Genomic DNA, 20,144 nt, shown 5'->3' with positions numbered 1-20,144 from the left:
ACAAATAGTAATGGGTCAGTCCCACGTAGTTCGGGGACTTTTTTCCCCCACATTTCAGCAGGGCTACCACCTGAACGGCAAAGTCTCCCATGCCTAATACGCGTCCGATGTTGGGACTCCCGCGGTGAATCTATTCAACGCGTTTCCTCGTGTCACCTGGGGAACATATGGGCCGATGAGCGTGGGAGAAGACTTGTTTCAGAGGCATGAATCGGGGGTTCAGCTGGTCATTAAGCCTCAGCGGACTTAGGAAACCCGTAAACGAGAAATTTTGCTCACACAGGCGCAAAGATGTAACCCACCTTCTGGGCAGACTACACTTCACAACAGGGTCTGCACGACAGATGGAGGACGAAGCCGTGCGCTGTTACATCTTTACGCCCCCACAAGTTCCCCCAGGCCCAGCCTTGAGTCTGGGCCGGGAATGTGTCTGTTTATTGTGGTATTGTACTCGCCCTAGCACTTAGCACAATGCTGCGCACACAGTAAGTGCTCAATCAATAGGATTGAATGCTATCCCCCTTCAGCTGTCTTTCAGGCAGCAGGGGCTTAGGTTAGGTCCCGCCCCAACCAGTTAAACGTTCTCGAGCGACTTCCCCAGAGACAAATAATGAGGGAATTCCCATTTTCATCCAGAAGGAACTTTGGCCTTTTAGCTTGGGTCCTAGACAAAAGTTTTAAGTGAGCAACTGAACTCTGACTTACTTAATTCCTTCCACATTTTTTCATCAGATTCACCCTTCTTTCTTCCTGACCTGCGTGATTCAGACTCCTCTCTGATTGTGCCACAGAAATAATGATGATAATAATAATAATAACGATGGTATTTGTTAAGCACTCACTAGGTGCCAAGCACTGTTCTAAGCGCTGGGGTAGGTACAGGGTAATCAGGTTGTCCCATGGGGGGCTCACAGTCCTAATCCCCATTTCACAGATAAGGTGGCTGATGCACAGAGACTTAGGTGACTTGCTGATAAGTGGCAGAGCCAGAATTAGAACCCATGACCTCTGACTCCCAAGACCCTGTTCTTTCCACTACAGGCCAACACGGGGCTGCGTTTCAGTGGTGGGCTCCTGGTAGCCACTGTCCTAGCAGGAGCATGCAAATGACACCGAGCGAGCCAAAAGCAAGCGCCAAAATAACCGATCCCCTGGCCCAAATTCTCAGTACTGACGCCTCTGAGACCAGACCGGGGTTGGTCTGTTGTTTTCAGTGGGAGGTCAAATCACCTTTATATTCACGGTTGTCCCTTGGGGAACAGTTTTGAGGCTCACAGATTCCACGAATGAGGAAGCTTCATGACTACTGTTTACTTGCTTTACAGGCAAGATAACCCAGGCACACCAGCACTGGGAGCCCCCCGTGCGAGACAGGGACTTAATTACCTTGTATCTACCCCTAAGCTTAGTTCAGTGTCAGGAATGCATTAAGCGCTGATGGAATACCAAAATGACTATGTCCTAGGACGTCAGGACCATGAAGGTTTAATAATTTAATTTTTAACACCAGTCGTCATGGGCAAAAACTCCCTGAAAATGGCTTCTTCTAGTCTTGTAAGACTAAATATAAACCCCAACTGAAACCGCAATACTAATTTAGTGTACCAGAGTCATTTACGGCCTCTTATTCAGCTATTCCCAAGTTAATAATCCCTTAAATGAGCATCGGAAAGATTCCTGCACCTCCAAAAGCTGAGTGAAGGACATCTGAAGAGCAGGACTCCTCTAAGGTAATTACCAATAAAAACCAAGGTTCTTCACTGCTAAGAACCGAGCATGCTGGAAAAATTCAGAATATCCCAAGAGGCCGGAAGGCTAAGGGGTTATCTGAGAAATACAATATACCCTTGTAAAGTGCCAGGGCCACAAATGAGCTTTTGTGAACAAGATAAATCCATAACTCATTATCCGCTAAACAGATTTTACTTATTAAGTGAAAACTGGCAGGGAAAATGGTTGACTACGGTGATAAGCCCGGTGTTTCGTGGGCTACCTCCAGAAAGGGGAAGACTCTAACTTCGAGCTTAACTGGACACCTGGTGCGGGAGATTATACAAATACGGTGACGACGGGTAAAGGTTCACTTCAGGCCCAAGAGAAGAGTGTGGCTGTCTTCGGATATCGGCTTCAACGTTTCTGAGCCACCGCACTGGCCGGAAAGTTCGACGGACACCTCCGACATAATCATCTGGGAAAACTAGTTACTGCAATGCCTACTCTAGGAAGTCGTACTTTGCAAACACTGTGCAAAGAAGCGGTGTGGCCCGGTGGGAGTCGGAAGGACTTCCGATCCCGGTTCTGCCGCGTGTCTGTTCTGTGACCCTGGGCAAGGCACTTCACTTCTCTGTGCCACAGCTGCCTCACCTGTAAAATGGGGATTAAGACCGCGGGCCCCGTCGGGGACTGGTACTGTGTCCAAACTGATTAACTTGTATCTACCCCAGCCCATAGTAGAGTGAGTGCTTAACAAATAACATAAAAAATAAATAAAAAAGGGAGAACAGGACCTAGGCATGGTCGAAGGGCACTTCCATGCCATTGAGCAGAGCAGTATTCCCTTTACCCTGTTGCTCACTTTTCTTTAAAAACCCGCTAGCACCTCACAACTCCGAACCTCTACTTCTCCTCCAACACAAAGAGATCCCACTAACAGGAACTCATTTTCCACTTCCTGGCGGGCTCAATTTCTCTTTCTTCAAAGGCAATTACCAAGTGATTGAATACCATCGAATCCTTCTTAATAACCCACTGGTTTCTCCCTCGCCCTCGATCGCTACGATCTAACAGGTTCCTGAACCTGGAGCTCCCTGGTTAGTCGGTGGGACGGCTCTGGCACGTCTCAGCTTCCATGCTGCTTCCTTTTGAGGATTCTGGCGGGCGGCCTGCCCTATCCGACAGGGTATTAAAATAAAACCGACTCCCGCGGCCAGCAGAGAGGTGGTCAGCAAGCCTCATTACAGCTTCGGCCTTGATAGGTGCTTTCGGAAAAAAACCCTTTAATCCAGTTCACTACGGGCACAGTGTGACAACGGTCTCCATCGTGGTATCTTGGGGCCTTTGCTAATTCAATTTCATCTGGGGCCATTCTAGATCCTTGAGAGCCCAAAGAGTTAGTTTCTTTAAGACTAAGCCGCTTTAGAAAAACAGAGGCCCAAGTGGCTTCACAACTTCCAACATCTGAAGCTAATCTTTGGCTTAGCCACTATTAACGAGACAGATCATAGCGAAATTAAGTTTTCCTCCCTACAGAGCCAGCAGAACAGGAGTAATTAGAAGATAAAACTCGGAACTATGGATCTAGAAGAGACAAAGTTCTTGGTTTACTGACCTTGAAGAGGAGTGCACAATGGACTAAACCAGCCACCCTCTAGAAATGTAAAAGTACACAGTGTGCCTTACCTAACCTGTTAGATGGGATTGGACCTGAGGGCCAGAAAGGTGGAGGGAGAAGGAGTGGCAGGGGTAATAAAGGCAACACCTTTATTAAAAAAAGGCCGAGTCTTCAGCTCCTGCTCTCACTGTCCTATTAATAATGATAATAATTGTGCTGTTAAGGGCTTACTATGTGTTGAGCACCATACTCAAGTTTTGGGTAGAATCAAGATAACCAGGCTAGATAAAGTCCTGTCTTCCATGGGTCTCACACTATAAGTAGGAGGAAGAACAGTTACTGAAACTATTTTACCAATGAGGAAACTGAGACATAGAGAAGTTACTCAGCTGGCCCAAGGCCACACGGCAAGCACGGGAGCTGGGATCAGACCCAAAGTCCTCAGACTCTCAGGCCCGAGATCTTTCCACAGGGTCATGCTGCATCTACCTCTTAGACTGTGAGCCCTGTATGTGACACAAACTGCCTGAACCGAGAATTCTGCTACCTACCCCAGAGTTTATTATGGGGGGAGGAAAATCACAAAAGCGTTTGATAAACACCATGATTCTTATGCGTTCCGGAGGAAGTGTGAGGCAAGAGAGGTCTCAGATGTATCCTGAAGGGGGGTGGGGTTCAATAATGCTAGAGAAGCACCTTGGCCTAGTGGATAGAGCACAGACCTGGGAATCAGAAGGACCTAGGTTCTAATCCCAGCCCTGCCACTTGCCCGCTGCCAAGGTCACACAGCGAGTCACCTCCCTTCTCTGTCCCTCGGTTACCTCATCTGTCAAATGGGGATTGAGACTGTGAACCCCACGTGGGACAGGGACTGTATCCAGCCCAATTTGCTTGGAACCACCCCAACTGTTAGTGGGGTTTTCTCCTTCTCCTCCTTGCCCCCGGCACCCCATCACCTTCCCACAGGCCGAGAGGAGTGATTGGAAGACGTCAGAGAGAAAGACGAAGTGAGTTTGGATGGATGGAGAGAGGCCAGACGGCTTCCTCATCTCCCCCGTGAGTCCCCTCTCTCCTCTAGCAGCCCCTCTGCCCGCTCCCCGACTTCCTGCTCCCACCCCTGATCACCTCCAGCCTGCTACCAGGCGCGTGGGGAGGCTGAGGGATGAGACACATGGCTGACACGGTCCGTACTTGCGAGGGGGTTAGCCCCGGACATTTTGGAGCTCTAAGAACCGCCTTTCGCACAGCACCATCTCTCCTTTCCTACATCGACTCCTTGGTTCTCAAAACACAAAAATACGAATAAACAGATAGCAGATCTGACGCCAACAGTCATCTCCTGCTCCCCTCTCACTTCCTGTTCAGACTCCTCCCTCCACTAAGCCGTAAGCTCCTTGAGAGGAGGGACTGTGCCGACTAACTCGATTATACTGTACCCTCCCAAATGCTTAGTACGGTGCACTGTACACAGTAAGTGCTCGGTGAATACTTAACTTACTGTGCCTCGGTTACCTCATCTGTGACATGGGGACTGTAAGACTTTAAGCCCCCTGTGGAACATGGACTCTGTCTAACCTGATTAGCTTACATTGACCCCAATGCATAGTCCAGTGACTGGCACATAGTAAGCGCTTAACAAACACCATTAAAAAAAGATGCCATCGCTACATGCTTCTGGAACCCTCCTTCCTCTCCCCCTCCCCCCCAACTCCTTTCCTTCCCCACAGTACCTGTATATATGTATATATGCTTGTACGTATTTATTACTCTATTTATTTTACTTGTACATATTTATTCTACTTATTTTGTTTTGTTAATATGTTTTGTTTTGTTCTCTGTCTCCCCCTTCTAGACTGTGAGCCCGTTGGGTAGGGACCGTCTCCATATGTTGCCAACTTGTACTTCCCAAGCGCTTAGTACAGTGCTCTGCACACAGTAAGCGCTCAATGAATACGACTGAATGAATGGAACCCAACACAGTTTCCTGACTGCTTTCTCCCCCTTCCTCACACACCCTCTCTTGTTTCCCCCAACCCTCCCGTCCCTCGATCAGAAGGGAGTAGAGCCCCAGGGGAACCCTTCCCTCATGACAAGCTGGCAAAGCAGGGTCAGTCGGTCCCCACCTCCACTCCTGGTTCTGGTGGGAGTCCTCTAATCTAAGTAGGGTAGGCCTGGATGGCGGTTACTACATCTTGTCCAAAACAAACCCGGGCACTTATTTTCTAACTGCCCGTCTTAATACATGAAGGGAATATGAAACACTTGTTTTCAATTGTCCAAACCACAGCAGATCCACACACAGGTTGTCTTGGAACCACTTTGACTGCAACCCTTATATTTTTACCTCGTCGAAGCTGGCTACCGGATTACCTACCTTATCTTTCGATTGGCCCTGTCGAGCGATGGCGTCATATTTAATTTTTCCTTCCGCATCCACCTGAATAGCCAGTGCATTGGACATTTTTTTCTTTCGCCCCATATCCAGTGGGTACTGGGCCACATGGATCTCTGGAAAGGCTCCTCCATCTCCAAAATCCTGGGAACAGAGAAAGGAGAGAAATAAATGGAGACAGTGTATTCTGCATGAACCTGACATTTGAGACCGACCGGATAGGACAGGAAACTAGCGCAGGGATTTTTTTCAGAGGAGCGGACAGACTTTTGAGAATGGGTTCACATCTATTCTCATAGTGGGAACAGCAAGAATTTACTTTGGAAACCTAGTCTGTAATTCCAAAAAATCATCTGCATGCTATTAAATGACTTGCACGCCAGTGGGGTTGGGGGTTTCTCCCATTCCAGCTGGATTGGATTGCATTTTGCGGGAGGGTTGGGGGATAGTTAAAACTTAAAAATTAGGACAAATGGAATTGCCCCCCAACTTGAAGCAGTCCCGTGATTCCAAAAATCTGAAAGGCCACTGATGACGTTACTAGATTTGGTTACTGATTTAATTTAAAGATGGCATCATTAGGAACAGATCCAGCATTTTTACTCTTTCATTCAATCGCATTTACTGAGCGCTTACTGTGCGCACAGCACTGTACTAAGCACTTGGGAAGTACAAGTTGGCAACATATAGAGACGGTCCCTACCCAATAATGGGCTCACAGCCTAGAAGGGGGGACACAGACAACAAAACAAAACATGTGGACAGGTGTCAAGTCGACAGAACAAATAGAATTAAAGATAATGCCCATCATTAACAAAATAAATAGAATAGTAAACATGTACAAGTAAAATAAGAGTAATAAATCTGTACAAACATACATACAGGTGTTGGGAGGGGAAGGAGGTAGGGTGGGGGGGTGAGGAGGAGGAGGAGAGGAAAAAGGGGGCTCAGTCTGGGAAGGCCTCTTGGAGGAGGAGAGATCTCAGAAGGGTTTTGAAGGGAGGAAGAGAGCTAAATGACTCAATGACTAAAGTGGCAGGAGGGAGGCTTACTATATGTACACAATATCACATTGGGTCACTTTAAGTTATATGACTAAAACAGTAGATGGGAAAATGATTGACTTTCACAGTTAATAAAAAGAAGGAAGCCGAGAGAAAGACATTGCCTCCTGTTCTATCTAGACAGTAATGGCTAAATCCCCCAGGAAAGGTGCTCCCTGTTCCCAGGCTGACAACTTGACACACGCTCTGAATTGTCAGGATTCTTCCACTATAATCAAGATTCCAGAACTAGGGCTGCAGAATCAGGTGGCCATTAAACTGGCCAGAAAATCACTGCTTTTTATTTTGCAAACTAGAATGAGATGCTTTTTCACAGAACGGTCGCTCTCCTGGAAAAATGCTCGTGGCATTTTAAGATTAATGGACCAACTTTTTTTTTTAAGACCCACTGTTCCCTCTGGATTTATGAAACTGGACTGTTAGAAACATGCCCCCAAAAAAGCCAAGAGTAGCAAAGCACTGCGTAGCCTGAAGTATCTGGCCCTGTATATATGTATATATGTTTGTACATATTTGTTACTCTATTTATTTTACTTGTACATATCTATTCTATTTATTTTAATTTTGTTAGTATGTTTGGTTTTGTTCTCTCTCCCCCCCTTTTAGACTGTGAGCCCACTGTTGGGTAGGGACTGTCTCTATATGTTGCCAACTTGCACTTCCCAAGTGCTTAGTACAGTGCTCTGCACACAGTAAGCGCTCAATAAATACGATTGATGATGATGATCAGGTCCCTCCAAGCGAAAAAATGGAATCGCGGTAGGGCAAATGGAGCCCGTCAGTCCTGGTAAGATCCCAAGTCCTTCCCTGCTTCTTTCGGCCCTCTGTGAAAAGGAACCAGTCTTCATGGGCTCCACACCTTGGCAGTCATCACAAAATGACTTAATGACTGGTCAGTCTCCTCCGTTATTTAAAAATCACGTGATCGGAATAAATCACGGCTGTTTGCAGACAGTCGGGCCAAGGACTTCACCATATTCTGCTTAATGAGGGTTGCGGGAGGAGGGGTGAGCACCAAAGTCAATCAATGGTACTTACTGGGCGCTTACTACGTGCACAGCACTGTACAAAGTGCTTGGCAGAGTACAATACAAAGGAATTAGCGGCCGCCCTGCAACGTCCCTGCCCATAAAGAGCTTACTTACGATCTCGAGGGAGCGATGTGTGTAAAGGAGGGGATGCTTCCCCTCAAAGGGAAAAATGGAAGGGGCCTATGGAGATGTCCTAGGTGCTTGGGTTTTGGCCCCGAAGAAAAGACAAAAGTTGTGTTCAAAATGGAAACTTGGCAAGGTTCCAGAAGGGTTTGATGAATCCATGGACGAGAGATCCATAGTGGATTATCTATCAGGGAAAATAGTTCAGGAGATACGTGGCTTCCAGAAAGGTTCACCCCCTCTGCCTAAAGTCAACGCGGCTCCAGCTACTTGGTACGGTGGGCTACAGTTAGTAAAGCAGCAGGGAGGTAGGCTGGACCTTTCACTGACATTCTGAAATTCAAAAAATGGTTAATAAAAAGCCCGTGCCAATGTCATTAGAAAAAAATATGAATTTGTGGTTTTAACTTTCATATTTCACTGTGAAAGCTTGCCAGAATTGTTAAGTCAGTCATTTGCAACTACTAGAGAAGGGGGAAAATAGCACGGGCCTAGAAATCAGAGGACCTGGGTTCTAACCCCGGATCGGCCGCTTGTCAGCTGTGGGACCTTGGGCAAGTCACTTAACTTCTGTTACCCCATCTGTAAAATGGGGAATAAATCCTTCTCCTCCCTACTTAGACTATGAGCCCCATGGGGGACAAGGATTGTGTCCCATCTGATTACCCTGTATTAACCCCAGTGCTTTGAACAGTGTTTGGCAAATAGTAAACGCTTAACAAGTACCGCGATTATTAGTAGTATTACTATTAACTACTCTTGGGCCAACTGAGGTCTTCGAGCCACCAGAAGAAGTGAGAACAGGGCGCAACAGATACTGTTGCTTGACCGACTGAACCAGGCTTAAATGGGGAGAGAGTGCAAGAGAAGAACCACATATCCAGTAAGAGAAAGGAAAATTGCTGAGTGCCTCGGGGGAGGAGGGGAATAACTACGGAGGACAGGGGATGATGAAGTCTGTTTCCGGGGAGAAGAAAGTATCTCTAGAATGATGTGGACTGTGGGAACGGGGTCTCTGAATGCATCCTTTTTCCTCCCTTTTCTGCCTTCCATTTAGCACAATTCCACCCGCGCCCTGAGCCGTCTCTGCCTCCCTCTCCCCTTAGTACACTCGGCCAAATCAGAACGAGCGCTCGGATCGCGTGTTTTGGAGAGAACGTGACGGCAGAATTAGGGAACGCTCTTCCAACAACACACGTCTGCTTGGCTACTCTATGACACAGCGTCAGAAGAAATGGCCGTGGGAATCGGGCAACTGGACGGGCACTGCCACACAAGCCTTCCTTACTGACGAGGTTCTGCAAGAGTGCACCCCCTGAACTGGAGTCGACTTGGGGTGCTTAGTCGTTTTCACGTTTTCTTCTTTCAAATTCTCTGGGTCTTTCCCCTCCCTTCGCCGGGGCACAAACTCCGTGGTGGCGTGTACGACAATTTTCTTTCAAATACACACAGAGAATTCATGACGATAGATTATACCGAGTGAAAAGCTTCTGAGGAGAGTTGATGGACAGCTGATTTACGGAGGCTCCTCAGGCTGTCTGGAGGCCGGGAAGTTCAAGGGTTTCCCTCCGCTACGAAGCTGTGGCGGAAGAGCTTGATAACGTGAAGCATTTACCTCTAGTAGTCGCGGTATCCAGCCTTTCCGGTAGCCGTACGGGGGAGGCTCCCTGCGGGATGCCACCAGGGCCGTCTGTCGCGCCCTCTGGGATCTTGCCCGCTCTTCGGCCTCGAGCTGGTCTTGAGACAGCTGCGTGGGCGCAGGTAAGAAGCTACAAGCAAAGACAGGAAGAGAGGTGGGTCTCCAAATGACAAATATTGCATTTAAGTAATTCAGCTTTCCACGAGACTTCCGTCTAGACAGAGCATCTTTTTATTTCCTTTCCACCGGGAAACACAAACTACCATGATTTATGGCAATTTTGATCACCGGTGATTTGATTTTTGTTGGGGATAGAGTGCTCATTCATCTTTAAGGCTAGCGGTAAGAGCAATGGACTGGACAGTAGGAGACCCCGATTTTAAATCTATAATGTGACTTGGGGCCAATCCACTGTTGTGTTCATTTCCTGGAAAAAAAAATGAGCCTGAATGATTCTTCAGGACCTTTGCTGGTTCAACTGAGGATGAACGGGGGCAAAGGGAGGACGTGAAACTCAAACCGGTATTTTATTAATGCATCACCTTCACCGATGCCACCAGTAACACTATTGAGGGGCCCGTTGTCATCATCATCCTCATCAATGGTGTTTACTGAGCGCTTACTGCGCGTGGAGCACTATACTAAGCCCTCGGGAGGATACAACAGAGTTGGTAGACACGTGCCCTGCCCAAAACGAGCCTCCAGTCTAGAAGGGGAGATGGACAATTAATATAAGTAATTTATAATACATAATTTATAATGTGCAAAGCAGCTCTGGCAAAAGGTTTAAGTGGGGAGGAGGCTGAAAATATTAGCTAAAAATAATCTGGAGAGGTTCTGTTTCAGTTAAAAATGATCCATCCCATTCTTGTCCCCCATCACCACATGGAATTGAGAGATGGCTGTTCTAACACTATGCCTGCCTTTTCCTACTTATCAAAGAAAACTGTAAGGATAAATGGAGCGATATGTAAAATACTGAATAGCCCACGGAGAAACAGCGTGGCCTCACGGATAGAGCACGGGCCTGGGGGCCAGAGGACCTGGATTCTAATCCCGGCTCCACTACTTCATCATCAATCGCATTTATTGAGCGCTTACTATGTGCAGAGCACTGTACTAAGCGCTTTGTCTGCTGTGTGACCTTGGGTAAATCACTTCACTTCTCTGTGCCTCAGTTCCCTCATCTGTAAAATGGGGATTAAGACTGTGAGAGCCCCATGTGGGACATGGACTTGGGTCCAATCTGATTGGCTTGTATCCACCCTAGCGCTTAATACATTGTCTGGCACACAGTAGGCAACTGATAAATACCAAATAATTAAAAAAGGGTTACTAACATATACACTGCCATCCATCTTCTGGGAGATGTCCAATGGGGAAATCGCCATGAGAAAATAACACATTTTCCAGCACAGATTGGAAATCTGGCTTACTTAAATGAACAATCAGTGGATGGAAAAAGAAAGTTATGCTGCTCTAACATATGTTTCAGATCGGGAGGATGACAACAAACGCTGGCCATGAAAATACACTCCAGAATATTTTCTAGTAGAGATTTTGGAGCCCCAGAGTATCGTTAAAAATATGGATCTCTCATCCATACTATTTTAGTCTAGAGATAGATAGTATGGTTGTGAGATCCATATTTTGAGAGATACTTTAGGGCTGTGAAATTCAGACTGTAATCTTCTGGTGGGTAGGGAACGGATCTTACTAATTCTGCAGTATGGTACTCTCTCCCAGGTGCTCTGCACGCAGTACAAGCTTAATAATACCATTAATTGAATCTGTCAGCTGATGCGCCACTAAAACAAATGTGCAGGGCTTCATGAGCTCCTAAATGCCCCGACCGCCAAAAATGAATTGAAGTAGTGAGAACTGCGCTCTTGGAATGAAATACACAGTATTTAAAAAACCTGTAAGGCACAGATCCGTGGTAATGTGGCACAGGAACATAATGGATAGACAAAATCCATAGATAGAGAACATAAAGCGCCTAGATTTTAACCAATAAATTAAATCCAAATTTTGGATTCAATGGGTACTGTTGTTCCTATTGCGCTCTAATTGTTCTATGTACGCCTACCAAGACTGTTTGTGGAACTGGGACTGTCTCTTCCTACTATTTACCACTGCATTTAACACAATGTTTGGCAGTGTAATCGCTTAATAACATATGCAGTTAACCTATTTTTAACTTAATCTGCTAACAGAGTGCAAAAGTGATTGACTTGAGTTTCAGTCTTGACCACGGAGAACAATATACACGAGCGTTCGGAATCAAAAAAGGGAAAACTGGCAAGGCAACTGGAAAAGAAAGCTCAAAAATAAAAAGTATCCTGTACTGTACGAGCATGATATTGCGGCAAGCTTCTTAGTTTTCACCACGTTTTCATTTTTAAAAAAATTGGCCATCCTTGGCAAAATTGTTGGAACGCTCTGAAATGTTATATAACCTTGAGTCAAATCAGATCAGAATCTCGTCCGGCGGGCACTTTAAAAATAATCTACGGCAATAATATCCTTGAAAATTTCCAGATTCATCAATCACATTTACTGAGCGCTTAACTGTATGCAGAGCGCTGTACTAAATGCTTGGGAGTTGTTAGACCCGTTCCCTGATTACAACCAACTTACAGGCGTTAACTGAAATAATAACCGAACAGGTTACTTGAATAGGATTAGTACAAAGGTAGTGAGTGAGAACGAAATTCCTGGATGTTTAATTACATAATTCCCTGGAAGCTCTGCATTTATTACTATTACTGTTAATCATACTTATGGAGTGTTTACTGTGTGCGAAGCACCGTACTAAGTGGTTAGGAGAGTACAATGTAAAAACAAACACATTCCCTGCCCACAACAAGGTCACCCTCTAAAGGTGGAGACAGACAATAATATAAACAAATAGAAAAATAAATAAAATGAATAAACTACAGATATATACATATGTGCCGTGGGGAAAGGAGAGGGGATGAATGAAGGAGCAAGCATGAGCGGTTGCAGAAGTGGAGTGGGAGAAAAGGAGAGGAACACTCGGTCAAGGAAGGCTTCCTGGAGGAGATGATCACCTTGTAATCAATCAATCAATCAATCATATTTATTGAGCGCTTACTGTGTGCAGAGCACTGTACTAAGCGCTTGGGAGGTACAAGCTGGCAACATATAGAGACAGTCCCTACCCAACAGTGGGCTCACAGTCTAGAAGGGGGAGACAGAGAACAAAACCAAACGTACTAACAAAATCAAACAGAATAGATATTTACAAGTAAAATAGAGTCCAGCACTGAGAACAGTGCTTTGCACATAGTAAGGCGCTTAACAAATACCATCATCATTATTATTCTTCATTCAGTTGTATTTATTGAGCGCTTACTGTGTGCAGAGCACTGTACTAAGCGCTTGGAAAGTACAACAGAGCAATGAAGAGAGATAATCCCTGCCCACAACGGGCTTACAGTCTACAGGGGGGAAGACAGACTTCAAAACAAGTAGAGGCACAGCACTTTTGTGTATTTATACTTCAGTGGCTAGAACAGTGCTTGGCACATAGTAAGCGCTTAAATACCATGATCACCATATTTGTACATACTGGAGACGCAGCGTGGCTCAGTGGAAAAGAGCCCGGGCTTTGGAGTCAGAGGTCATGGGTTCAGACCCCGGCTCCGCCACTTGTCAGCTGTGTGACTTTGGGCAAGTCACTTCACTTCTCTGTGCCTCAGTTACCTCATCTGCAAAATGGGGACTAAGACTGTGAGCCCCCCGTGGGACAACCTGATCACCCTGTAACCTCCCCAGCGCTTAGAACAGTGCTTTGCACATAGTAAGTGCTTAATAAATGCCATCATTATTATTATTTATTATTCTATTTGTCTTATTAATGATTCAATCGTACTTATTGAGTGCTTACTGTGTGCAGAACACTGTACTGAGTGCTTGGGAAGTACAAATCGGCAATGATGCGTATGTATCTATAATTCTATCTATTTATATTGATGCTACTGACGCCTGTCTGTTTGTTTTGTTGTCTCCCCCCTTCTAGACTGTGAACCTGTTGGGGGGTAGGTATGGTATCTCTTTATTGCTGAACTGTACTTTCCAAGCGCTTAATACAGTGCTCTGTCCCGCCGTCGACCTCCGGCCCACGTCCTCCTCCTGGCCTGGAATGCCCTCCCTCCGCACATGGGCCAAACTAGCTCTCTTCCTCCCTTCAAAGCCCTACTGAGAGCTCACCTCCTCCAGGAGGCCTTCCCAGACTGAGCCCCCCTTTTCCTCTTCTCCTCCTCCTCCTCCCCATCGCCCCCACTCCCTCCCTCTGCCCTACCGCCTTCCCCTCCCCACAGCACTTGCGTATATTTGTACATATTTATTACTCTATTTTATTAATGATGTGTATATGGCTATAACTCTATTTATTCTGATGGTATTGACACCTGCCTACTTGTTTTGTTTTGTTGTCTGTCTCCCCCTTCTAGACTGTGAGCCCGTTGTTGGGTAGGGACCTTCTCTATCTGTTCCCGATTTGTACTCTCAATCAATCAATCAATCAATCGTATTTATTGAGCGCTTACTGTGTGCAGAGCACTGTACTAAGCGCTTGGGAAGTACAAGTTGGCAACATATAGAGACGGTCCCTACCCAACAGTGGGCTCACAGTCTAAAAGGGGGAGACAGAGAACAAAACCAAACATAGTAACAAGAGCGCTTAGTACTCTGCACCCAGCAAGCGCTCACTAAATACAACTGAATGAACTGTACTCTCCCAAGCGCTTAGTATTCATTCATTCAATAGTATTTATTGAGCGCTTACTGTGTGCAGAGCACTGTACTAAGCGCTTGGGAAGTCCAAGTTGGCAACATATAGAGACGGTCCCTACCCAACGGTGGGCTCACAGTCTAGAAGGGGGAGACAGAGAACAAAACATATTAACAAAATAAAATAAATAGAATATGTACAAATAAAATAGAGTAATAAATACATACCAACATATATACAGGTGCTGTGGGGAGGGGAAGGAGGTGTGCTTTGCACCCATTAAGCTCTCACTAAATACGATTGAATGAATAAAGTGTACTTTCCCAAGCACTTGGGACAGTGCTCTGCACACAGAAAGCGCTCACTAAATACAATCACCTCTATATGTTGCCGACTTGTACTTCCCAAGCGATTACTACAGTACTCTGCACACAGTAAGCGCTCAGTACGATTGCATGAATGAAGTGTACTCTCCCAAGAGCTTAGGACAGTGCTCTGCATGCAGTAAGCGCTCACTAAATACAACTGAATGCGAGCCCACTGTTGGGTAGGGACTGTCTCTATATGCTGCCAATTTGTACTTCCCCAGCGCTTAGTACAGTGCTCTGCACATAGTAAGCGCTCAATAAATACGACTGATGATGACTGAATGGATTAAGTGTACTTTTCCAAGGCCTTAGGACAGCGCTCTCCACACAGTAAGCGCTCAATACATACAACCGAATGAATGTACTTTCCCAAGCGCTTAGGACAGCGCTATGCACACAGTAAGCACTCACTAACTACGACAACGAAGTGTACTCTCCCAAGCGCTTAGGACAGCACTCTGCACACAGTAAGCGCTCAATACATACGACAATGAATGTACTTTCCCAAGCGTTTAGGACAGTGCTATGCACAGAGTACGCACTTACTAAATACGACAACGAAGTGTACTCTCCCAAGCGCTTAGGACAGCGCTCTGCACACAGTAAGCGCTCAATACATATGACTGAATGAATGTACTTTCCCAAGCATTTAGGACAGCGCTGTGCACACAGTAAGCGCTCACTAAATACGACAATGAATGAAGTGTACTTTCCCAAGTGCTTAGGACAGCGCTCTGCACACATTAAGCGCTCAATACATACAAGTGAATGAATGCGCTTTCCCAAGCGCTTAGGCCAGTGCTGCGCACTCAGTCAGCGCTCACTCCAGAGGAGTGAATGAGTGAAGTGTGCTGTCCGGGGCGCTTAGGACAGCGCTGTGTACCCGGTAAGCGCTCACTACATACGAGTGAATGAAGGCACATTCATTCATTCATTCAATCGTATTTACTGAGCGCTTACTGTGTGCCGAGCACCAGTGCTGCGCACCCAGCAGGTGCTCAGTCCATAGGAGTGAATGAGTGAAGCGTACTGTCCGGGGCGCTTAGGACGGCGCTGCGCACCCAGTAAGCGCTCACTATATTCGAGTGAATGAATGCACTTTCCCAAGCGCTTAGGACATTCATTCATTCATTCAATCGTATTTACTGAGCGCTTACTATGTGCAGAGCACTAGTGCTGCACACCCAGTAGGCGCTCAGTCCATAGGAGTGAATGAGTGAAGCGTACTGTCCCAGGCGCTTAGGACAGCGCTGTGTATCCGGTAAGCGCTCACTCCATACGAGTGAATGAATGCACATTCATTCATTCATTCAATCTTATTTGCTGAGCGCTGTAAGCGCTTGAATGAATGAATGAATGAATGTCCTAAGCGCTTGGGAAAGGGCAGAGCACTAGTGCTGCGCACCCAGCAGGCGCTCAGTCCATAGGACTGACTGAGTGAATGAAGGCACTTTCCCAAGCTCTTATGGCATTCATTCAGTCATTCGTATTTATTGAGCGCTCACTCCATACGAGTGAATGAATGCACATTCACTCATTCATTCAATCGTATTTACTGAGCGCTTACTGTGTGCAGAGCACTAGTGCTGCGCACCCAGTAGGCGCTCAGTCCATAGGAGTGAATGAGTGAATGAAGGCACTTTCCCAGGCTCTTAAGACATTCATTCATTCATTCGTATTTATTGAGCGCTCACTCCATACGAGTGAATGAGTGCACATTCATTCATTCATTCAATCGTACTTACTGAACGCTTACTGTGTGCAGAGCACCAGTGCTGCGCACCCAGTAGGCGCTCAGTCCATAGGAGTGAATGAGTGAATGAAGGCACTTTCCCAAGCTCTTAAGACATTCATTCATTCATTCGTATTTATTGAGCGCTCACTCCATGCGAGTGAATGAATGCACATTCATTCATTCATTCAATCATATTTACTGAGCGCTTACTGTGTGCAGAGCACTAGTGCTGCGCACCCAGCAGGCGCTCAGTCCATAGGAGTGAATGAGTGAATGAAGGCACTTTCCCAAGCTCTTAAGGCATTCATTCAGTCATTCGTATTTATTGAGCGCTCACTCCATACGAGTGAATGAATGCACATTCACTCATTCATTCAATCGTATTTATTGAGCGCTTACTGTGTGCAGAGCACTAGCGCTGCGCACCCATTAGGCGCTCAGTCCATAGGAGTGAATGAGTGAATGAAGGCACTTTCCCAAGCTCTTAAGGCATTCATTCAGTCATTCGTATTTATTGAGCGCTCACTCCATACGAGTGAATGAATGCACATTCATTCATTCATTCAATCGTATTTATTGAGCGCTTACTGTGTGCAGAGCACTAGCGCTGCGCACCCGGCAGGCGCTCAGTCCATAGGAGTGAATGAGTGAATGAAGGCACTTTCCCAAGCTCTTAAGGCATTCAGTCATTCGTATTTATTGAGCGCTCACTCCATACGAGTGAATGAATGCACATTCACTCATTCACTCAACCGTATTTACTGAGCGCTTACTGTGTGCAGAGCACTAGTGCTGCGCACCCAGTAGGCGCTCAGTCCATAGGAGTGAATGAATGAATGAAGGAACTTTCCCAAGCTCTTAAGACATTCATTCATTCATTCGTATTTATTGAGCGCTCACTCCATACGAGTGAATGAATGCACATTCATTCATTCATTCAACCGTATTTATTGAGCGCTTACTGTGTGCAGAGCACTAGTGCTGCGCACCCAGTAGGCGCTCAGTCCATAGGAGTGAATGAGTGAAGCGCTCACCCCGAATGAATGAATGAGTGAGTGAGTGAGTGCGTGGGCCGAGGCGGGCGTCCGTTCGTCGCAGGCCGGTCCGGATGAGGCGATCCCCGGGCGGCGCGCTTAGGAAAGGCCCCGGCTCGGCGAGGCCTAGTAGGCCCGGCCCCCCGGAGGGCCTCGGGGACCCTCCGGAGCCCGTCCCGGGGTCCGCCCCCCCGTCCGCCATCACTGCCCCCCTCCCTGCCCCGGGACCCTCCCCGGGGGGCCCCGAAGGCTCCGCTCCCCGGCCCCCTCAGCCCACCTGGTCAGCGCCATCTTCCTCCCCTTCTTCCTCCCTCCGAGGCTGCCAAGGGACGGGGGGGCGCATGCGCGGCCGCCGCAACGCCCCCTGGGACTTGTAGTCTTTTGCGGGGAGGGGGGCGCGTGGCCGCCGCAACGCCCCCTGGGACTTGTAGTCTTTTGGGGGGGGCGTGGCCTCCGCCCGCTCGGCCCTTCATCCATTCATTCGTTCCATCGCATTGATGGAACGCACTCATTCATTCGTTCGGTTGGAGGGAGCGTTGAGTGAGCGCTGGCCGGGCGCACTCATTCATTCATTCATTCATATTTATTGAGCGCTTACCGTGCACATCATTCATTCATTCAATCGTATTTATTGAGCGCTTACTGTGCGCAGAGCACTAGTGCTGCGCACCCAGTAAGCGCTCAGTCCATAGGAGTGAATTCATTCGTTCATTCAATCGTATTTATTGAGCGCTTACTGTGCGCAGAGCACTGTACTAAGCGCTTGGGAAGTCCAAGTTGGCAACATCTAGAGACGGTCCCTACCCAACAGCGGGCTCACGGTCTAGAAGGGGGAGACGGAGAACAAAACCAAACATGCTAACAACATAAAATAAACAGAATAGATAGGTACAAGTGAAATAAATAGAGTAATAAATATGTACAAACACATATACATATATACAGGTGCCGTGGGGAAGGGAAGGAGGTAAGATGAGGGCGATGGAAATCAATCAATCGATCGTATTTATTGAGCGCTTACTGTGTGCAGAGCACTGTACTAAGTATTTATTGAGCGCTTACTGTGTGCAGAGCACTGTACTAAGCGCTTGGGAAGTACAAGTTGGCAACATATACAGACGGTCCCTACTCAACAGCGGGCTCACAGTCTAAAAGACTCATTCATTCGTTTGGAGGGAGCGTTTAATGAGCGCTGACTGGGCGCACTCTTCATTCATTCATTCATTTATTCATTCATTCAATCGTATTTATTGAGCACTTACTGTGCACAGAGTAAGCGCTCAGTCCATAGCCGTGAATTCATTCATTCAATCAATCCTATGTATTGAGCGCTTACTGGGTGCTGGAACGCACTCATTCATTCGTTCGTTTGGAGGGAGCGTTGAGTGAGCGCTGACTGGGCGCACTCATTCGTTCATTCATTCAGTCGTATTTATTGAGCGCTTACTGTGCGCATCATTCATTCATTCAATTGTATTTATTGAGCGCTTACTGTGTGAAGAACACTAGTGCTGTGCACACAGTAAGCGCTCAGTCCATAGGAGTGAATTTATTCATTCAATCACATTTATTGAGCGCTTACTGTGTGCAGAGCACTAGTGCCGCACACCCAGTAAGCGCTCACTGGGCGCACTCATTCATTCATTCATTCATTCAATCGTATTAATTGAGCGCTTACTGTGTGCAGAGCACTAGTGCCGCACACCCAGTAAGCGCTCAGTCCATAGGAGGAGTGAATTCATTCATTCAATCAATCAATCGTATTTATTGAGCGCTTACTGTGTGCTGGAACGCACTCATTCATTCATTCGTTTGGAGGGAGCGTTGAGTGAGCACTGACTGGGCGCACTCATTCATTCATTCAGTCAGTCGTATTTACTGAGCGCTTACCGTGCGCATCATTCATTCATTCAATCGTATTTATTGAGCGCTTACTGTGCGCAGAGCACCAGTGCTGCGCACACAGTAAGCACTCAGTCCATAGGAGCAAATTCATTCATTCTTTCATTCATTCATGAATATGAATATTCATTCATATTTTTTCTGCCCGTCCGCCAAGCTAGCTCTCTTCCTCCCTTCAAGGCCCTACTGAGAGCTCACCTCCACCAGGAGGCCTTCCCAGACTGAGCCCCTTCCTTCCTCTCCCCCTCGTCCCCCTCTCCATCCCCCCATCTTACCTCCTTCCCTTCCCCACAGCACCTGTATATATGTATATATGTTTGTACATATTTATTACTCTATTTATTTTACTTGTACATATCTATTCAATTTATTTTATTTTGTTAGTATGGTTTTGTTCTCTGTCTCCCCCTTTTAGACTGTGAGCCCACTGTTGGATAGGGACTGTCTCTATATGTTGCCAACTTGTACTTTCCAAGTGCTTAGTACAGTGCTCTGCACACGGTAAGCGCTCAATAAATACGATTGATGATGATGATGATGATTCATTCATTCATTCAATCGCATTTATTGAGCGCTTACTGTGCACAGAGCACTAGTGCTGCACACCCAGTAAGCACTCAGTCCATAGGAGTGAATTCATTCGTTCATTCATTCAATCGTATTTATTGAGCACTTACTGTGTGCAGAGCACTGTACTAAGCGCTTGGGAAGTCCAAGTTGGCAACATATAGAGACAGTCCCTACCCAACAATCAATCAATCAATCA

At 46.6% G+C, this 20,144-nt stretch overlaps 1 protein-coding gene across 1 annotated transcript in view; it reads right to left on the bottom strand.

The window, feature by feature from the left end:
• The window catches only part of SNW1 (SNW domain containing 1), a 32,305-nt gene extending 14,519 nt beyond the window's left edge, over positions 1-17,786 (bottom strand). Inside the window, exons 1-3 of the mRNA XM_038762720.1 lie at positions 17,754-17,786; positions 9,557-9,710; positions 5,706-5,867 (exon numbers count right to left, since the gene is read on the bottom strand). Of these exons, the coding sequence (XP_038618648.1) occupies positions 5,706-5,867; positions 9,557-9,710; positions 17,754-17,767 (330 nt within the window). The 5' untranslated portion in view covers positions 17,768-17,786. The remainder of the gene's footprint in view (positions 1-5,705; positions 5,868-9,556; positions 9,711-17,753) is intronic.
• Positions 17,787-20,144: the final 2,358 nt, after the last annotated feature.

This window comes from Tachyglossus aculeatus, chromosome 1 (genome assembly GCF_015852505.1).
Source record: "Tachyglossus aculeatus isolate mTacAcu1 chromosome 1, mTacAcu1.pri, whole genome shotgun sequence".
In the NCBI taxonomy this organism is placed as follows: Eukaryota; Metazoa; Chordata; class Mammalia; order Monotremata; family Tachyglossidae; genus Tachyglossus; species Tachyglossus aculeatus.
Note: the sequence above shows the minus strand (reverse complement) of the source record. Positions and strands in the feature narration are given on the sequence as shown.